At 43.9% G+C, this 21,592-nt stretch overlaps 1 protein-coding gene across 1 annotated transcript in view; it reads right to left on the bottom strand.

Annotated features, from left to right (window-relative positions):
- The window catches only part of LOC112923220 (ectonucleotide pyrophosphatase/phosphodiesterase family member 7-like), a 33,107-nt gene extending 11,559 nt beyond the window's left edge, over window positions 1-21,548 (bottom strand). The window contains exons 1-2 of the mRNA XM_026002961.2: window positions 21,299-21,548; window positions 3,123-3,268 (exon numbers count right to left, since the gene is read on the bottom strand). Coding sequence (XP_025858746.1) covers window positions 3,123-3,268; window positions 21,299-21,548 — 396 coding nt within the window. The remainder of the gene's footprint in view (window positions 1-3,122; window positions 3,269-21,298) is intronic.
- Window positions 21,549-21,592: the final 44 nt, after the last annotated feature.

The following is a 21,592-nucleotide window of genomic DNA, read 5'->3' as shown; positions in this document are numbered from 1 at the left end:
GCAGCTGGCATCATCTTGCTCACAGCTCTTCCAAGTCTAGGAGACCTGGCTTACAGTGATAGCTGTAGCTGCCCTCCCCACCCTCTCTCCAAATCCCCTTTTGGTTGTAGCCTACAATGGTCCTGATAGAGACTCTTGGCAGCCATGGGGATGTCACTCAGAACATTCCCTTCCATTTCACTCCTTACTATGCTCTATAGGTCCTCCATAGAGAGGTAAAACATGCTCCTAGGTTTTTATGGTTTTCCTGGGCCTTTTTTTTTTTTAAGATTTTATTTATTTATTCATGACAGATACAGAGAGAGAGAGAGAGGCAGAGACACAGGCAGAGGGAGAAGCAGGCTCCATGCAGGGAGCTTGACGTGAGACTCGATCCTGGGTCTCCAGGATCACACCCTGGGCTGAAGGTGGCGCTAAACCGCTGAGCCACTGGGGCTGCCCTGGTTTTCCTGGGTCTTTAAGTCATGGGTGCCTGCCTTTCTCTGGGGATTAGGACTTCTGAACTTGGTGAACCACTTCAGTCATTAGTCATGTTCAGTTACCAGGCATGCTCATTTAAAATCCAAGCTTGCTCTAAATGGAGCATCTTTTTTCATACCCTGACCATTAGTGAAGTCTTTCTGGAGTCTGGATATGTTCCTGGGCTGTGAATTATGGAAACAAATGTGGCCAGGAATCCTATTTTTTAGGCATCATCCACAAGGCATGTCAATTCTTATGTATCTTGATGGACTCTGGAAGCATTAGTGTCATGGAAGGAAAACATTTTAGTCCTATTAAAGGTGAATGCCTCAATCTCCACCAAGCCTGCCTGGAAGAGACTCAGGAGAAGGATGGATTTTCCCAGTGATGCATACAAGTCAGGCCACTCCCCTAATAGATGGGCTCCTGAATAACCTTTAAGGCAGTTGGTATGCTGTTACTGGGAGGCTGACCTGGGGCCATAGGTTTGCTCTGATTGAGGCAGCTTTCCTGGCAACTCCTCAAGGAGCTGGCCAATGGTCCTGTCCCATGGCAGGATGTCAATGGTAGAATGAGATACACCAGCTTGACTTTCACTTGCCAAACACATGGCATGTTGTCAGTCACCTGGCCCTGCACCAGATCCTGTTTTTGCACAACCACTTATGAATTCAGCAAAGAGGAATAACACTCTGAGTATGAATTGAACAGAAGGAAACAAAGTCCTAAAAACAAGTGGCAATGAGACAAGAACCTTGAATAAGAAAAACTACAGGAAAGAATGCTACCAGAAGCCTCATATCAATGAATAAATACCATACCAAGAGACTAGGGAGGTCCTGGGTTTTGGACAGTGAATTAATGAAGACTGCCCACACCTCCCTAGCAGCAAGACAAATACGTGATTCACTATGAAATCCACGGCTAAATGTATTAGCCAAAGAAGTAATATTATGTTATAGTTAAGAGTTAAGAGTTGCTGAACCCAGAATGAATTCAAATCTCAGCTTTGCCTTTTGATAGCTTTGTGACTTTGAGAAGTTATGGCAGTGCTCTCGGCTTCAGTTTACTTCCCTGTTAAATAGGCATAGTCAAAGCACCTACCTAAGAACTGTTATAAATTAATAAATGTAAAGCACTTAAGTCAGTACTAGGCACATATAGTAATGTTATGAATGCTATTTTTTTTTGGGGGGGACAGGATTAATTTGCATGATCTCTGCCTCAAAGTTAAAAAAATGTGACAGAGGGGCACCTGCATGGCTCAGTAGTTGACCTACGCCTTCGGCTCAGGTCGTGATTCTGGGGTCCTGAGATTGAGTCCCGCTTTGGACTCCCTGCTTGGAGCCTGCTTCTCCCTCTGCCTGTGTCTCTGCCTCTCTTTCTGTGTCTCTCATGAATAAATAAATAAAATCTTTTAAAAAAAAGTGACAGAAGAGGAAAGAGTCTAGAGCCTGACAGGGGAAAGTTGGAGCTGAGGTAGACTCATTGACAATCCCCTATGATTCCCTGAGAGCTAATTTGCCCAATATTGTAGCCTTTAACCACACGTGGTATTTAGATTTAAATTGAAATTAATAAAAATTAAATGCAATTAAAATTTTGGTTCTTCAGTCTCATTAGTCACATTTCAAGGGCTCAATAATCCTATGTGGCTGGTGGCTTCCATGTTGGACAGTGTGCAGTAGAACATGTCCATCATCAAGGAAAGTTCTATCAGATGGTTCTAGCTTAGAGCTGTAGTGACCAGCTGAAGCGCTATAATGATTCAGCCTTCTTTAATGACTAAGAATTTTTGAACATTTTGTTTTCAGCATGTTATATACATTATCTCAGTTAACCTTCCCAATGGGCTTAAGAAGCAGGGACTCTGATAATCTTTATTTTATGGGTGGGGCAAATCAAGCACAGAAGAGGTTTTGCCCAAGGTCACACAGGTGGACAAGGGTGGAGCCAGATTCTGCTCCGGGAGTCTAAGTCTACAACCTGCATTCTGAGCTGCAACAGCACTACCTTGTTGCATGACACGCCCGTGTATGTTGGAGCACGGAGATGAAGTGCCAGTGAAAATGGGACCTTTGGAGCAAAGGTTAGTATCTTGGGGAAGACGAGGAGGTTCTACTCTGAAGTGATGATTGTGGAAGCTGATTAAGAAAACATGAAGCTGACAGAAGATTTGGGACTGGGACTTAAACATGCAGCTCTGATGTCTGCGTTTTTGAAGCAATAATAAATGGCCACTGGAATCCTTTCAAGTGAATGTTCTCAGAGTTTTTCATGGTCTGAAGATTCATTAAATGGTCAACTTCATTATTAAGGGCTTTTATGCTTAAGTCTGAGGCCAGTGTATAAACAGTTATTTCTGAAAGAGCTGCTGAATTCAGACCCTAGGGTGAGCCCTGGAGATACAATCATGGTTAAGCTAGACTCTGCCCTCAAAGAGACTCACCCGTCGATAATGGCTAAATGCATATTTCATTTAATACTTACATCAAATCTATTAAATAAGTACATCATCGTTATTCCCATTAAACATTTAGGGTAACATGTTTAGAGAAGTTAAGTCACTTTCTCAAGATCACAGCTTCTAACCCCCGTCCCACATGCATAGGAATGAGAAGCAGTGTCCCTGGAAGTCAAACCAGGGTTTCTGATAGTACCTGTCTCTGGGCTGTGATCCAGAGGGGGAGAACACCATTGTCCCACCACTCAGTCTTCTTTTGTGTAGTCTTGAAGGAGTACTTCCAGCGTGTCTCTGTGTTAAACATCATGTTGTGAATCACACCGTGATCTTCAATCCAGCGACCTTGGGAATGAAAGAGGGAAGGTGCTGGTAAGTTCTATGAATGGATACTGCCAGGGGTATCAAATTGATCTTAAGATCTCTCCCAACATCCTTCTGGTTGGCCTACTTCTTCTGGGGGATTGCTGCTCTGGGTGGCTGCCCTGGAGCTTCAGACTTGGTTTTCTGGAGGTGCAAATGTTGGTAGCCATAAAGGAAGGGCTAATTGCATCTCACAACTGCCAGATTGGATCTACTCCCTGGAACAGACCTCACAGTCCTGGAGGAAGCTGGTATTGACTGTGGAGCCTGATGTGGGAGGGAAGGCAGGGCATGGGGAGGCCAGGTTACTTGGGTTATTCTGTGTCCAGAAGGTAAGAGCCTGGAATTTGGATATTTCCTATGGAATGATTTTCCTTGTCTTCTGCTGGCAATGATCTGATTCAATATTGAATATCCAGTGGGCCCAATTCTTGGGAAACATCACAGGGATTTTCCTAGGATTCCCATGCTGTTTGAGGAAAACAATGGAATTAGGAAGGATTTCTGACATAGTTAGGTATAGACCTTTTTCTCTCTCCTTAGAGAGGAAAGGCAGATATTGAGGAATGTGATTAAGCTAGATTATTCTTGAAAACATAAGAATGAACCAGATATAGAAAAAACCTGTAACCTTATTGTACCAAGGAAAAGGGGAGTACATGTTGGGGGTCAGTCTAAAGAGTGAACAAAAAGATCCATGGGGATAGCAGAGTCCACTTCCTTACCTGCTGGGACAGAATCCTCTGAGTGACCCTAGTGATTGTAATAACATAGTGATGATTTCTCCTATTTCCCAGTTAAATCAAGGCAGGACATTTTGTGACTAGAACTTGATAGTCATGGAAACTGAGAAGGGAAAGCTCTTCACTGGCTCAGCCATTGCCAGGCTGCTGGTGGGTAAAGTCCCCTTAGGATGGCCAAAGCTCTCAGCTGGGAAGAAGCAAAAACCATTGTTGCTTTATTGTTTCTGCCTTGTAGGTAGACCACACTTAGGGGCACTGAAAGAAGTTGTGCTTCTGTCAGGGATTAGGGCTTTGGGGTCAAGATCCCTGATCAGGAATAAAATTGGATGGTCAACAGTGGAAAAGCATGGACTTAGAGTCCAAGAGAGCTGGATGCCAACCCTGACTTGGCTTTTGAACTTGCCGTGTGAACTTAAGCCCCTAACCTGCCTGGCCTCGGTTGCCTGAATACTAGCATATAGGGTTTGTGTGATGAAATCATGGCACATATTTACCACCATTAAGCTAAGATGTAGGGACATTAACTCATCTAATGCTCCCAACAACCCTGCAAGGTGGCTACTATCATAGCCCCTCCTTTAGAGAGTTCTCCCTTTAAGGAAACAGGCACAGAGTTTGCTCAAAATCATGTAGCAGAACTGGGCTTTGAATCCAGGAGGCTTGGCTACAGCCCATACTTTTTTTTTTTAATAGGTAAAATTCACATAAGGTAAAATTAACCATTAACATTTTATTTTTTAAAGAATTTATTTATTTATTTGACAGAAAGAAAAAGAGAGAGAGCACAAGCAGGGGGAGCAGCAGAGGGAGAGAGAGAAAAGCAGGCTCCCCACTGAGCAGGGAGACCAATGCAGGGCTCTATATTAGGACCCTGGGATCATGACCTGAGCTGAAGGCAGACATTTAACTAACTGAGCCACCCAGGCTTCCAGCTATTAACATTTTAAGTGCACAATTCAGTATCATTTAGTATAGTCACAATGTTGTGCAATAATAATCTCATTCTTTTTTTTTTTTTTTTTTAAGATTTTACTTATTTATTCATGAGAGACACACACACAGAGAGGCAGAGACATAGGCAGGGGGAGAAGCGGGATGTGGGACTCAATCCCAGGACTCCAGGATAATGCCCTGAGCCAAAGGCAGATGCTTAACCTCTGAGCCACCCAGGCATCCCTAATCATCTCTTTCTAGTTCCAAGGCATGTTCATCACCCTACACAGAAACTACGCATTAGCAGTCACTCTCCAGTCCTCCATTCCCCCAACCCCTATTGACCACTAATCTGCTTCTGTCTCTATAGATTTACCTGCTCTGGACATTTCATAGACATGAAAGCTCACGATATATGACCTTTTATGTCTAGTTTCTTTTACTTAGCTTCATATTTTCTAGGTTCATCTATGTTGTAGCGTATATCTGTCCTTCATTCCTTTTTTTTTTTTAAAGATTTTATTTATTTATTCATGAGAGACAGAGAGAGAGACAGAGACAGAGACACAGGCAGAGGGAGAAGCAGGCTCCATGCAGGGAGCCTGACGTGGGACTCAATCCCTGGTCTCCAGGATCATGCCCTGGGCTGAAGGCGGTGCTAAACCGCTGAGCCATCCAGGCTGCCCTGTACTGCATTCCTTCTTATGGCTGAGTAATATTCCATTGTATGAATAGACCAGAATTTGTTTATGTATCCGTCATTGATGCACATTTAGGTTGTTTCTGGGTTGTTTAGCTATTGTGACTAATGCTGTTATGAGCATTCATATATAAGTACCTGGTTTCAATTCTTTTGGGTATATATCTCAGAATAGAATTGCTGGGGTTACATGGTGACTCTATGTTTTGAAGAGCTACCAGACTATTTTCCATAGTGGTTGTGCCATTTTACATTCCCACCAACAGTGTATAGCAGTTCCAGTTTCTCTACGTCCTCATCAACACTTGTTATCTTCCTGTTTTTGGTTATGGCCAACCTAGTGGATGTGCAATGGTATCTCGTTGGGTTTGATGTGCATTTCCAGAATGACTGGTGGTGTTGAGCATTGCAGTCTGGGCTCTTAATCCCTCTGCTATACCGTATGTCAGGAGTGGGGTGAAACACCACAAGTGAGAGTACTTTGTTATGGGTAGGTGGGGCCCAAGTAGGCAAGAACTTTTAGAGCCTCGGGAATGAGTAATGGAAGCCTTTTGAAATCTACAATAAATTGTCTCCTTGTTATAGTGTCCAAGCTTTCTCATGGCTGAGCTGTGCCATATCACAGCAGATGAAACGGAAGCACAGGGTCAAATCATCCAGGGAATAGCTTGCTTTTGCCTTTTTTTTTTTTTTTTAACTTGTAAATCCTGGATTCTGTTCTAGGTGACTCTTCCTGCCCAGTAAAGAGCAAATCACTCTAAAGTGACAAACATCTGTCATTTCACCTAGTCTAGTATTTATCCATGGTATTTTATACTGCCAACATTAGAATCAATTGAACTACTTGTTAAAAATCACAAATTCCCTGATCCTTCTAGGCCTTGCTGAATTCACACCTCTTGGGTGGGGTCTGGGAACTTGCATTTTGACAAACTCTCCAGGTGGTTCTAGTGCCCACTGACATGTCAGACCACTGGTTCAGGGGCTATTAGCCATTCACATATGGATGTGGATTAGTTCTAGCAGACTGCCCATTACTCCAAAATCTGGGTTGATAGCAGCTCCTCTGAGTGACCAAAGGGAGAGCAGGTAGCCATCAAAACCTGGAGTACTTCAGTATCTGGGGAAGCTGGGGTGCCCAAAGCCACTGGGGGATTTGGAGGAGGGATTGAAAGAAGCAGAGGATGCCACAGGCACAGACTTCTCCCTCTTAATAATTCTGTCTTCCAGGCTCTGGGACCCAGAGGTCAATTATGATATCAGTTAAGTAGACTACTCTGGGAACCAATAATAGAATCCATTTTTTCCCTCAAAGAGATGTCACCCAAGTTTCAAACACCTAACCTAAAATGAGTTCAGGGAGTATGACCTTTCTATTCTGTGGCATGGCTAGTCCCAGTAATTGCACAAAGGGAACTGTCTCCATGGTGTTTGGGTTATTTCCACTCTGACACTTAAAAGGCATGTTCTATATCCAGCCAGCAGCTGGGACCAGCAATGACCCAGAAGACATTTCACTGCCCCTTGGTTCCTCCTTCCTACTGCTCAAGGCTCTTTATCCTGGTTAAGGGCCAGTTCTGGAATGTGGGCAGAACAAGACAAAGGATGGGAAATGCTAAGAAATGAACAGCTGCAGGGAGCAGCAGTTTTACTAAAATTGCATTTTCAACTCTGGAGAGAGTCAGGGACCGGACTGGACAAGCTGTGTGAAGGCAACACTGTTGACCGTGCCTGGAGTTCCAGTAGCAGCAAAGGAACTGGTTTCACTTGGGTCAGATGATGCTGTCCTTCCTGCAGTGCAATGGCACAGAGGGGGCTGCTTTCAGAGGTGGGACACCTTAGTTTGGCTCTTGTAAGCACCTGCTCTCTCCCTGGGAATCAGTCTTCCCCTCCATAAAAGGAGAGGGTTGAGGGACGCCTGGGTGGCTCAGCGGTTGAGCATCTGCCTTCCACTGAGGGCGTGATCCTCGGATCTGGGACTGCGTCCCACATGGGCTCCCTGTGGGGAGCCTGCTTCTCCCTCTGCCTATGTCTCTGCCTCCCACCTCTGTATCTCTCATGAATAAATAAATCTTTTTTAAAAATTAGAGGGTTGATGATTTCCAAAGGCCTTTCTGGCTTTATCCATTCTGACAGTCTGTCATCCATGTCATTTACATGTCTGCGATGTGGGCAATTACGCAGGTTAAATAGGAAGTAGGATGAGCTCTCCTAGAGAACATGATTCCTGGTGCTTGCTACTTATGCTTTAATCAAGGTATAGGGCAGCCCAGGTGGCTCAGTGGTTTAGCCCTGCCTACAGCCCAGGGTGTGATCCTGGAGACCTGGGTTTGGGTCCCACGTTGGGCTTCCTGCATGGAGCCTGCTTCTCCCTCTGCCTGTGTCTCTGCCTCTCTCTCCCTGTCTCTCATGAATAAATAAATAAAATAAAAAAAATCCGGGTATAATGCCTACTCCCACACCATACCAGTTATGGCAAGGCGCATTCACTCAACTGAGTGTTTCAGGTGTGGGAACCAAGCCAGCTAGATTTGATTCCTTTCTCTTGATTTTCAGAGACCTTTGTTTAATATCTCAGACACTTGCAGGGTGAATTTGGGAAACCATCAAGTCCAGTGTTTGATCCAAATCCTCTCTTTCTCAAACATTTTGAGCCAAGTATTATCCTTGATTGTGCCGTAGCATTTACAGTCTAAGGGATGGGGGGAGAGAGTTAAAAAGGGACACAGGATGTTCTGGGGTGCCTGCAATGCTCACAGGTATCTTCTCTTAGAATTCCCCTAGGAGGGATGCCTGGGTGGCTCAGTGGTTGAGCATCTGCCTTCGGCTCAGGTCGTGATCCTGGAGTCCTGGGATCGAGTCCCACATCAGGCTCCCTGCATAGAGCCTACTTCTCCCTCTGCCTATGTCTCTGCCTCTCTTTCTCGGTGTCTCTCATAAATAAATAAAATCTTAAAAAAAAAAAAAAAGACTTCCCCTAGGAATGGGCCTTGCTGAGAGGCAGGGCTAGGCACCATATTTTTACCACATGACATCTCTTCCCCACATTCAATTGGTTGGTGAGAAACCCAATTCTCTCTTTCAAGACTTAAACCAAGAGATGCAGTAGCTAATCAGCTCATGGTGGGCTCTGAGCAAAAAGAGAAAACTGGTTGTGAGTGAGTAGAGCAGAGACAAGAGAGTTCTTGGGGCTGATTAGAAGACAGTAGGCTTTTGAGAACCAGAAACATAAGGTTTGCTTTCTTTCACTCTGTTTTCCATTTTCTCTCTCATTTGGTTCCCTTGCTTGAGTTTGCCTGTTAGAGCCTTGCAGGGCAGTTATTTCTCTTGAGCTAGCATGAAAGGATTTCTGTGTTTTAACAGCTGTTGTTTCCTGACATAGCTGGTGATCAACACTTCAATAGATGCCGAACAAAGTGCATTGGGAACACAGAAAAGGGGTTCAGGGAAGGCTGCACAGAAGAGGTGATGCTGGAGCCTGGTGGAAGGCAAGAGCAAATGCAGTTCAACCTTGAACAATATAGGCTTGAATTGTGTGGGTTCATTTATACGCCAGGTTGTTTTTGATAAATACACTACAGTACTGTTAATGTATCTTATCTTCCTTATGATTTTCTTAATAACATTTTCTTTTCTTGGGAGCCTGGGTGGCTCAGTTGGTTAGGTATCTGTCTTTGGCTCAGGTCATGATCTCAGGGCCCTGGGACTGAGTCCCACCTTGGGCTCTCTGCTCTTCGGGGAGTCTGCTTCTCCCTCTGCCTTTCACTTTCTGTCTCTCATGAATAAATAAAATCTTTAAAATTTTTTTTTCTTTTCTCTAGCTTAGTTTATTGTAAGAATATAGACTATTATGCATATATAAAACATTAATCATCCCTGTTATTAGTAAGGCTTCTGGTCAATGGTAGGCTATCTGTAGTTAAGTTTTTGGGGAGTCAAAAGTAATACATGGATTTTCAACTGTGTGGGGCTTTGCCTTCAGTAACCCCCATATTGTTCAAATGTCAACTGTATTTGCTGTGATTTTTAACTATTAAAACTAAGCAGTTCACTGCTTGGGCAGAAGTAGGTAGAGATGGTTTTATAATATCCTGCCCCAGTTGTACCCATTGTCAGTTACCTTGCTGAAAGGATTATGTAGCCTGGGTTTGCTTAGTGCTTTTTTTTGTTAATGATCTAAACTTCTCACATGATAATGCACTTGGAAACAAGCCAACAGTGTTGTTCAGTTATATTGTTGTGGGCAAACCACTCTCTTGGCCATTGTTAGAAGACTTGAGAGGTTAGTTCCAAAGTTTGAACTAAAATAGGGTCTGGTATCTACCCAGTAAGACTGCTGATGGGCTTTTCTTTTTTTGATTATGATGAAAAAAATGGCTGAGTTGGTTCATAACTTGTTTTTTTTCATCATCTCAGTCCTGGATTCTTGGCCCAGAAGCTCTGCTCTAGAACCTGCAGATTTTTCCGTTTTTGCTGATGTTCTAGGCTATTCCTGGCTTGTGATAGATGAAAGCGATTCCTTTTTTTTTTTTTCCTGATCCTAAGGTCACGACTAGACCTGACTTACACCTATCTAAATACAAACCTTCATGGGCCTTCAGATCATACAAGAAATGGGTGCCTCTGCAGCATTGCAGAGGAGTCAGGGAGTGCCATTGGAAGTGGGCACACATGGCACTCATGCCATTCTATCTTGCTTATACTTTCCATTTAGCATCCATCTCATTTCCTCTTGAATTTCAGATGATTGCCTACAAATATGTTTATTCCACTAGTTTATAAGCTTCCTAAGAGTAGGGCTGTGCCTTGTTTTTTCCGATATATCCCTGGCACAAAGCATAGGATTATATCCTTACTAGACATTCAACAATGTTTGTTGAATTTAATTGAACAAACTCCTTCTTACCTCTGCCCCATTTGCAGATGGCTGGGTATGATCTGAACAAGTAGTAAACAGAAACTAACTTAGTTCAAAGTCAATTTGGGAAAAAATATACTTTAATGGATTAAAAGAAACCATACCATAACTTAATAACTGAATAAGGGCATGCCTCCTCCTCTGCTCTAAATATTTGCTCTGTTCCTACCTACTAATTTTCAGGTGTGACAGTGTATATTTACAGATAGTCCATTTGGGCATAGATACACTTTAATGCATTTCTTTCTTTAACAAAAATTTGAGGAACTGCTATATGTTAGTCACTAATTCCTTTAATCTATCATATAAACTATAAGCATGTCTTCATTTTCCTCCTGATTTGTGATTCATTTAAGTTCACGTTCCCAAAACCAAAGAAGAAAATGTTGTGTTAGCCAGCTAGTATGAAATCAGTGAGGAAAAACAGTTGCCAAATCACATCAACCAACCACCAAAAATTAATCCAGTGTTCCATTTTTGAGCTGACAAGCTCATTGAGAAGAACAGCCAAGACACTGATGGGAAGATAGCCCCCACTGGAGCTCAAAACCACACTCACCCAAGTTTACACACCAGAGTGCCACCCATTGATAATCTACTGGACCCATAGCAAAAGTACTTGAAATGAGGACAGGTGAACCAATCAAAATTTAAAACCTTATCAACTACTGCTATAGAATTGAGGCTTGTCTCCAACACGGGGACTCATGATGGCAGCCATTTTTTGGACAGAGAATATAAAATCTTAGAAGCCCATTTTACTAAACTGCTCTTGCTTATGGGTAAGTGCAAATGAAAAATGCTGCTGCTGCTGCTTTTTGACATTGCTTTTTAATTATGGCCATCTATAAGTCATTTTATCCTTGAATAAAACTTGAGAATGGCCCTAAGGCAGAGGCATGATTCCTTAGGAACTAGGCCAACAGAGAATGGGCTTTCACATACTCCACCTTTTCCTTTAATCTGCTGTCAAAAACAGAAACTTTCTCTCTGAATAGCTGAAAGCAGACAGCTGCACTTGAGTTCCATCTGGGAACTCTATTAACACAGTTCTACCCTTGTCCTGCCTTACTGGCAACTGTTTCAGAAATGAGATCTGTCCTCTACATTTTTTTCTCACTTCATTTTCTCCTCTTACCACTATAGTGGGCTGAATGGAGCCCCCTACCGATTATATGTCCATATTCTTATTCCCAGAACCTGTGAATGTTGCCTTATTTGGAAACTAGATCTTCACAGATGTAATTGGTTCATGATTTTGACATGAAGAGATCATCCTGAAAATCATTACAGGAAGAGATTTACCCATGTTGGCTCTAAAACCAAAGGCAAATTTCCTTATAAGAGACAGAAGAGGAGGGGACACAGACAGAAAAGGAGAAGGCAACATGACCATGCAGGCAGATATTGGAAGGCTGTGACCACAGATCAAGGAATGCTGGCAGGTACCAGAAGCTGAAGAGGCAAGGAAAGATTCTCCCCTAGAACCTGTAAAGGGAGCATGGCCCACTGATATTTTGATTTTGGGCTTCTGGCCTCTAGACTTTCTATTGCTTTAAGCCACTCAGCTTATGGTACTTTGTTACAACAGCCATAGGAAACCAATATACCCATCCTGTCCATCTCAAGTGGTTCCAGATTCTCTTACTCAAGGCCTTGGATTTGCAGCAGTCATGATTTTTGGCTCAGTTGCTGTGGTGTTTTGGGCTGACCCTTTCTACTGTGTAATCCATAGACCTGAAGCATCAGCATCTGATTTTTCTACATGTTGGAAATTAGCGTAATGAAAAGTTAGGAAATATCCTGGTTTTCCAGCCTTCTTTATTTTCGTGGCTTCCTTTTTTCTCTCCTTGTGGAAATGACTGGTGCTGGAAGCACATCTTTTCTGTCTCCATCTGTTTTTCTTTGCTTTGTTCATCTATGTTTTGGGGAGTTTGTTGACTTCCAGGACTTTTTCAGTGGAGAGTTGTTTCTGGGGAAGCAGGATGGGAGCCGATTAAGGTTTATGGCATCTTCTATCCAGGTTTCCAACAACATCTGCTTGATTTGTATTATTATCAGCAGCAGGGATTTAATTTCCTTTCCCTTTCCCTACCTCTCTTACCTCTTTCAGACTCTGTTTTTCAAAGGTTAGAGTGTCACATGGGTTGCCTTTGGCTTTCTGATTTACATGTGATTTGTGTATTATATGTCTAGTCCAAAGATTCTCAACTAGGGGGTGATTTTGTACCCCAAGGAACATTTGTCTGGAGACATTTTTGTTACCACAACTAGGGGAGGAATGGTGCTGGCATCTAGTGAGTAGAGGCTAGGGATGCTGCTAAATGCTCTACAACACACAGGATAGCCCCCCTAAGACAAAGAATGATTCGGCCCAAAATGTAAGTGGTGAGATATTGAGAATCCCCCCCTAGTCTTAAAGATCATCCAAGTCAAGTACATTTGTCCGTGCTTCCTTTACTCCTATCTCAGGTAGAAGGAGGGGTGGATTCATGAGTGGTTATGACATCTATGAAGAATTTTTACCTCTTATAGATTGATTTTGGGATAGAATGTAAGCAATCGATCATTTGTGCAAATTGTGCCCTGTGCACCTCCAGGGGATACCACCAACATAGTGTTAATGAAAATAACCTTCCTAGAATTGTGCTGTACACAATCTACACAGTTATAAGTGGTGGCTCCAGTTTTGGGGTTGTCCTCGTGGGGTTCTGGAATTGGGAAAGACTTAATTTCTGGCTGGTAGGGAGCTGGAGCCTACCATTGAGTACCCTTTCAGGAAAGGAGAAAATATTGAGCAGAGAGGACCTCACTTTTATTATTCTCAACCATCCTGTAGTTACGTGAGTTTCCTTTTCACCTCTGATCCATATCTATTTGACTAGATGTAAAATTGCCGAATTATAATATCATAGCTTACGTTTTCTATAGCCTTTGTCTGAAACGTGGTGATAGCTTCTTATTTTCAGTAGGTTCCTTGGGGGAGAAAAATATATGCTGCTGCATAAGACTTCCTATCCACCCACCACTTGCTTGGCGGGATTTCCTTAGTTTCAGCAGCATAAGTTATTCTCACTGGTCCTCAATCACTTTGCAATAAAAACTGAGATTGCAAAAATGTTCACTGTCATTACCAGTGATGGAGCAGTAAGTACAGGCTTCTGGAGAGGGAGAAGGAATCGGGTGATTTAAACTAGGAGAAAGAGCTGCTAACCGTCAGAGAATGGCTTTTCATTTTGGTGAGATCTCAGGGGAATTGGGACAGTTCAGAGAGACTGGGGGGACCATCCTGGAAGATGGCTGTTTGCACGTGTGCTTACTGAATCTACAGGGAGCCCATGCCCACTGAGCAGTCCCAGAGGTGAAGGTGTGATTTTTTGGGACTGAGTGAGTATTGGGGCACTGGATCACATACCTCCATCTCCACATCAAAAGCACCATCAGGCTAGTGAGGTGGACCTTGGCACCTCCTGCCAGTCCTTCCTCCATTGCTCTTTTCTCTTATAACGGTGCTTGACTTTCCACTGAGAACTCACCAGTCCTCCACTTGCAGTCCACCTAATTTGTGTGGTGCTTGCCAGTTGCCTTAACCCTGACCTGGGGGTGGACATGTAGTCTTAGCTTGGGTGTTCAGCATTGTTCTACCCCCCACCCCAGGCCACAGAGGTTGGTTCTGAGAAGTAAATTGGTCCAATGAAAGCCAATATCGGGAATTTTGTGGTCACTCTTAGAAATAGAGAAAGAAAGGGAGGGGGAAAGGAGAGAGATTGATCATTCTGAGGACTTGGATTATTAATGCCTATAGATATCGATTACGTCTCATAGGACTGTTGTGGGTTGAACTATGTTCCTCAAAAAGGATACTTGAAGTCCTAAGCCCCAAGACATCAGAATGAGACCTTATTTGGGAATAGGGCCACTATAGAGTTGAGGTCATGCTGCAGCAGCCCCTAATCCAAATGACTTGTGTCCTTATAAGAAGATGGCCATGTGAAAACAGAGACACAGGGACAATTCTGTGGATTGGGTGGAGGATGGAATCTATAAGCCAAGGAATGACAAATATTGCCAATGAACCACAAGAAGTGAGGAAGACAGAAGGATTCCTTATAGATTTGAGAGGGAATGCAGCTCTATTTACAGCTTGATTTTAGGCTTTTGGACTCCAGAACTGTGAAACAATGCATTTCTGTTTTTTTTTTTTAAGATATTTTCATCTTCAAATCATCTTCACACCCAGTGTAGGGCTTGAACTCACAATCCTGAGATCAAGACTCACATATTCCACTGACTGAGCCAGTCAGGCACTCCATACATTTCTGTTGTTTTAAGCTGCTCCGCTTGTGGTACTTTGTTATGGCAGCCTAGGAAATGACTATAATTACTTTCAAATTAATATTCTTCCTCCCTGTCCTCCTCTTCCTTAGCCCCCTCCCCCCCATCATTTTTGCCTAAGCAACAGAAAGAGTTAATGGTGATGTGGTGACACACTATGATTGGAGAGCCCGGCCTCTGTGGACATTCATTGTCTCCTATGGTTCATGGATTAGCCATAATTCTGCAGGCTTTCTGAAGGTTCACTCTGGGGGCGTGTCCTGTGTTACCTTTTGCCTTTCTACAAAGACTGATGCTTACCCCCTGTTTATCTGAGCCCCATCAAGGACCTTGTCCATGGTAGACAGAATTCCAAAATGGCCCTCAAGGCTCTTGTTTTCTGATATATATGCCTGGTATAACTCTTTTCCCTTGAGCTTGGGTGGGACCTGTGGCCTTGTTTCTAACCAACAGAACATGGAAAAGTTGAAGAGATTCTGCAGATCTCTTGAACCCTAATCAGTTCATTTTGAGTTAATCAAAAGAGAGTTTATCCAGGGTGAGCCTGACTTAATCAGGTGAGCTCTTAAGAGAGGATCTAGAGCAGAGACAAAGCAGCCTCAGAGGAGAAAGCTGCCATGAGTCCTATAGCTGCAGGGAAACGAATTCTTCAAACAACCGCATGAGCTTGGGAGAGAACCCCATCCCAGTCAACGCCATGATTGTAGCTTTGTGACACACTGAGCAGGGGCCCCAGCTCAGTGGTGCTGACTCCTGTCCCATGGAAATGGAGAGATAATACAAAGGTGTTGTTCTAAGCTGTTAAGTCTGTGATAATTTGTTTTGCAGCCATAGAAAACTAATACATCATTCTATTTTAAGAAACTTCCAGGTGCTGTGGCAAAGCTCCTGTGTGTGTGTGTGTGTGTGTGTGTGTGTGTGTGTGTCAGTCATGAAGATTGGGGTGGGGATGATGAAACCAGGTGGGAAGAAGAAAACGATCTTTTTTTTTTTTTTTTTTTTTAAAGAAAACTATGTTGGAGGAAATAATGGTTCATTCAATCAGGGAGGGGATAAACTTAATTATTAATTAGTATGCAGCTTTGGGGAGCTGGAGAGAAAATGTCTCCTCTAGAACCAGGGCTTGCTTTGCACCTGGGAGCTTTTTTAAAAAATTTTTTTAAAGATTTTATTTATTTATTCATAGAGACACACACAGAGAGAGAGGGGCAGAGGCAGAGGCAGAGGGAGAAGCAGGCACCATGCAGAGCCTGATGTGGGACTTGATCCCGGGTCCCCAGGTTCACGCCCTGGGCTGCAGGCAGCTCTAAACCGCTGCACCACCTGGGCTGCCCTGCACCTTGGAGTTTTGATTCTAGATAGGGGCCCCACTTCCCCCTCTTGCAGGTGGTACTGGGAGGGCCGATACTTGGAGGAAAAATACACATTCTTTGTGAGGATGTAAAGATTGTCTCATGTGGAGAGGTGATGAGGTAGGATATTTTTAATAAATAGCCAGTTTTTAAGAAATCCTCCCTCCCTGAGTTTTTTGTTCAGGACGTCTGTCCTCTCTGCTTCAAGGAGAGGGAGAAAGCATGGAAAATGGGTATTCCTCCTAAGCTCTGCCCCTTATGGGAGCTAGAGGAGCAGGGGGTGCAGAAAAAGGTTTGGTGGGGACACAGCCAAGTGAGAATACATTTTCTCTGTCTGATTCCTTGAGCTGTCAGAGAAAGGAGACAAAAAGGCACAAGAAAGGGGCTCTTCATCTCTCTCCCTGGCAGAGCTACAGCGGAAAGGAAACAAACCCCCCAAAACATCTGTGGAATCTGGGAACAGAGGGAACATGAGACTGTGTCATGAGGTAAGCCCTAGGAAGTGGCAAGACCTTGGAGACACTTAAATGTAGTTGGCCACTGTTGCCGCTCCCAGGCCCAACAGAGATGCTAAAACAATAATTGTTGAATGAAGAAACGGATACGTTGGAAACCCTCTAAAACTCTCCAGGAAGACTTTCTTTACCAGCAGCAGGGGAAACTGATGAGGGTCATGTGACCCTGGCTCTGGGGTGAGGGCTGAGATATCCACACACCTGACAGCCCCTAGGCATGAGGAGGCCCTGCCCTGGAGATAAGGGCAGCAGATGGGGGTGGGGTGGGGGGGAGGGCAGCATACTGGCCCTAGGCAGCTTTGTCAGCTATCTTTTTTTTTTAATAAATTAATTTTTTATTGGTGTTCAATTTACCAACATACAGAATAACACCCAGTGCTCATCCCGTCAAGTGTCCCCCTCAGTGCCCGTCACCCATTCACCCCCACCCCCCGCCCTCCTCCCCTTCCACCACCCCTAGTTCATTTCCCATAGTTAGGAGTCTTTATGTTCTGTCTCCCTTTCTGATATTTCCCACATATTTCTTCTCCCTTCCCTTATATTCCCTTTCACTATTATTTATATTCCCCAAATGAATGAGAACATACACTGTTTGTCCTTCTCCGATTGACTTACTTCACTCAGCCTTTGTCAGCTGAGGGAGGCTTGCTCATGGATCCTTGTGCCTGGGGCATGGCTTCTCCTGACCTTGGTCCTTGCCTGAGATCGCCTGGCCTCTGCCCCTTGAACTCTGTCTAGGAAGCTCAGAGAGATGGCCACATGGCTTCCTGGACTTGAGCTTGTGTTGGAGCTGTGCATAGTATTGCAGCTGAGATGTGAAGCAGTGTGTCAGGTTCCTCCTCCTCCTCTCTCTTCTGTGTTAAATCGCCCAGAGGTGTTTGTAAGAAGACCAATTAATTAGTCATTGAGCTAAGAGAGCCCCCTTTCTCAGTTTGTGTCAGGCCTACACCCTGGAATCTGATGAGGTCTTTGGGTGCTGGCAGTACGAATTTTATCCATTATTTTTTCTATTATGGATGATTCTTTCCCACATTAGAGTCAGACAGAGGTCTGCTTGAGCCCAGCTCACGAATACAAATGCTGGGGATTTTGTTGGGCCTGGGATAGCCTCTGTTTTATTAATACAACATATTCAGGATATATACTTATTGCCTGGAATCTCTGAGGTTGGGCAACATTCAGAGGGGTTTGGAATGATTACTTAATTAGAATCAAAGACAGTGGTGGGCTGTAGTCATGCTGGAGGGAAGGGATTGAAGAGCCAGTGACTGTAAGCATCCAGGTCTGAGTTTGAATCCTACCTCTGCCCCAGAAAAGATTTGTACATCTTTAAACCCCTGACGTCTAGCCTGTAAAGAGGGAGGGCAACCTGAGCAACCTAGGCTGCATGAAAAACCTGTTTTAAAGTCAAAGTCGAGTGAATGTTTACCTGCTCAATAAATGGCAGGTCTGGTTAAAAATAAAAGAGTTCAAAGGAACATGTTTTTTTTTTTTTTTCTTTTTCACAGTGAGCTAATTAAAAAGATTATTTGGTGTATAACATTTTGTTATTTATAGGCAGTACATTTCATTTGGTCTAAGATCTAAAAAGTACACAGGAGGTACAGTTCAAAGTCTCCCACCCACTGCTCTCCCTGGAGGAACTAGTATCACCAATTTCTTGTTTATTTATCCAGAGGTCTTCTATACAGCTATAAATAATTGCATATAGGGGCGCCTAGGTGGCTCAGTGGTTAAGCGTCTGCCTTCAGCTCAGGGTGTGATCCTGGAGTCCTGGGATCTAGTCCCACATCGGGCTCCTGGCATGGAGCCTGCTTCTCCCTCTGCCTATGTTTCAGCCTCTCTTTCTCTGTGTCTCTCATGAATAAATAAATAAAATCTTAAAAAAATAATTGCATATATATATATATACATACACACACATTATATGAACCCATATATGCATGCTACACACATTCTTTGCATCTTGCTTTTGTCACTTAATCCATTTTGGAGATAGCTTCTTATCACGGCACAAAGAACTTCTTCATTTTTCCTTTTAGAGGTAACTGATTATGCTATTCTATGGATGTCTGGTATTTTATTTAGCCATTCCCCTTTGGGTGGATAGTTAGGTTGTTTCTATTTTTCCTGTGGTTATAAATGCCAATGCAATGAATAACTTTGTATGTACACTGTACATCGTTTTCTACCCAGCAGATATATATCTGTGGGATAAAGTCCTGCAAGTTGAATTTGCCAAATAAGAAAATTTGTAAGTTCCTGATTGTACTTGATGTTGCCTAATTAATTATAAAGATTTTATTTATTTTTTCATGAGACACACACACACACACACACACAGAGGCAGAGACACAGGGAGAGGGAGAAGCAGGCTCCGTGCAGGGAGCCCAACGTGGGACGCGATCCTGGGTCTCCAGGATCAGGATCTCAACTGAAGGTGGCGCTAAACCGCTGGGCCACGGGGGCTGCCCCGATGTTGCCAAATTACTCTGCATTGAAACTGTACCCATTTCCATTTCCCACTGGCAATGAATGTAGGAGAGGAGTTGCAGTGATTTTATAATTTTAAAAATTTGCTCTTAACTGTTTATATCTTCTCATCGAAGACCTTCTGGGAATAAATAAAAGGTGGGCATGCCTTATAATATTTTGTGCCCATCATATTCTCAGTGTTCAGGGACCCAGAGTCTGCCCATGGGAGATCTTTTAAGTGTTATGAAGTTAATGCCACTGGGAAGTAGCATTCGGTTTCTCCAGAAAAGGGCTATTTAGTTCCTGCTTCCTGGCACTAATAGTTCCCGAATGACTTGCTTCTCAAAGAGTTTACATATAGGAAAATCTCTCTCAGCAAATCTCCCTCTGAGTGGTTATTCAGCTTTATTTTTTAAGTTTCTGATTCAAGTGTCCCTTTGAGAGTCTGATGGAAGTGATAAAACCCTCTCCCCAAAAAAGGTACCAGCAGTATGTGTATCATTTTGGAGGCTCCAGGAGCTGCCCTGGACTCGAAGGAATGGTTCTTTGGGTAGGGGCGAGGCTCATGCTGCTAGGCTCATGCTGCACTCTTTACCCCATGAGAGGGATCTGTGTATCCCAGACTCATAGTTGGGCAGAACTAGTTTCATGTGGCCAGGGACATATTCATTCTAGGCCTGGCTTCCCCCTGGCCCAATTCTTGGCCAAGTCACTGATGAATTAGTTATTCAGCCTCTCTGAGCTTTGTTTTTCTCATCTGTGGAATGGGGACAACACTTGCTTTGCAGTATTGTTGTATTGGAGATATTGAAGCCAAAGCACCTAGCACATGCCTGGCTTCAGGCCCATGTTGGAGAAATGGAAGCTGTTCTTATTCTTACTATAATGAAATCCTTTGCATTTTGGCAACTGGGATTTTGAAATGACCACATTCCTTCCTATCACAGAAGCCTTGAATATGCTCTTCCCTCTGCCTGGAACACTTTTCCTTTCTCTTTGTCTCCTGAGGTCTCTTTCAGTTTTCAGTTCAATTGTCCCATCTCAGCCTTTCCCTGTCTCCAACTGCAAGTCAATTTGCCCTTGCTGTCTTCTCGTGAAGAAACTCTCTTCTGCCTTCTCAGTGCCTCTCCTCATTGATGAGATCTAGTAGTGTCTTTGCTTGTCTCCCCCATTTGGACTACATGCTCCAGGTGAGCTAGGGAGACTGGCAAGGGCAAAGGCCCTGAGGCAGGTGGGGGCTGGGTGGAGATACAGGCAGGTGGCCTTTGTGATCTGGAGAGAAACTTGTGAGGGGAAGAGATGCGAGAGGCCAGGAAACAGTGGGTCAGGGGCCAGGTCATGGGACTTTCTGGGACACAGAAAGACAAAATTTGAATTCTCTTCAAAGAGCACATTGGTGGGGCACCTGGGTGGCTCAGCTGGTTAAGCATTTACCTTCAGCTCAGGTCATGATCCTGGGGTCCTGGGATCAAGCCCCACGTTAGGCTCCCTGCTCAGCAGGGAGTCTGTTTCCTCCCTCTCCCTCTGTCTCTCCACCCCACTCATGCTCTCTTTCTCTCAAATAAATACATAAATAAATATAATCTTTAAAAACAAAACAAAATAACAACCACCACCAAAAAAAAATCAAAGAGCGTTGGTGTCCCTCCAGCTTTTCAATAATAAGCCAGGGAGTCATCTAATATAATTGAGTTCTTTAAAGTTTAATATTTTATTATTTTTATGAAGTTCTTTTAATGATTTAGTTTTGGAAAAGATCACAAGCCATTGTGTATAAGGCAAGGTGGAGGGGCAGGGGGGCCCAGGGAGCAGGGAGCAGGGGCTGGAGAGGCTGCAGCTGTGGTCCTAATTCTGTCTGCAGGCTGGTGCCCTGTAGCCAGTGGGGTTCTAAAAACCAGACTATTCTAAGCTAGTGCTTCTTCCAGTTGCATGAACTGCCTCAGTCTCCTGAGAGCTGACTGAGAATGGGCTCTGTCTCAGGGAATAACAAGTACTGAGGCTTACACTAGCACTGGCAGACTGGCTGCAGAGCAGAACTTACCTGAGATGGTGGTGAAGTGGGATGGAGAGGTCATTGTCACGAAGGGTGGTGTGAGGTACTTGGCCTTTACGCCCTCCTGGGCAAGGCGGTCCATGTTGGGGGTGTCCACATCCTGGTCGTAGTTCCAGCGGAAGCCATCGAAGGATATCAGCAGGAGCTTGTTGAAGTTCTTCCTTCCGGGGATGGGGTGGCAGCTGGCCCAGCCCACCAGGATGGGCAGCAGCAGTGAGAGGACCCCAAGCCCCATCATGCTGCGAGCACTACACATCACAGAGTTTGTGGGCCTGCTCCTAT

This window comes from Vulpes vulpes, chromosome 3 (genome assembly GCF_048418805.1).
Source record: "Vulpes vulpes isolate BD-2025 chromosome 3, VulVul3, whole genome shotgun sequence".
Taxonomy (NCBI): Eukaryota; Metazoa; Chordata; class Mammalia; order Carnivora; family Canidae; genus Vulpes; species Vulpes vulpes.
This window is presented reverse-complemented; position numbering and strand designations above follow the sequence as displayed.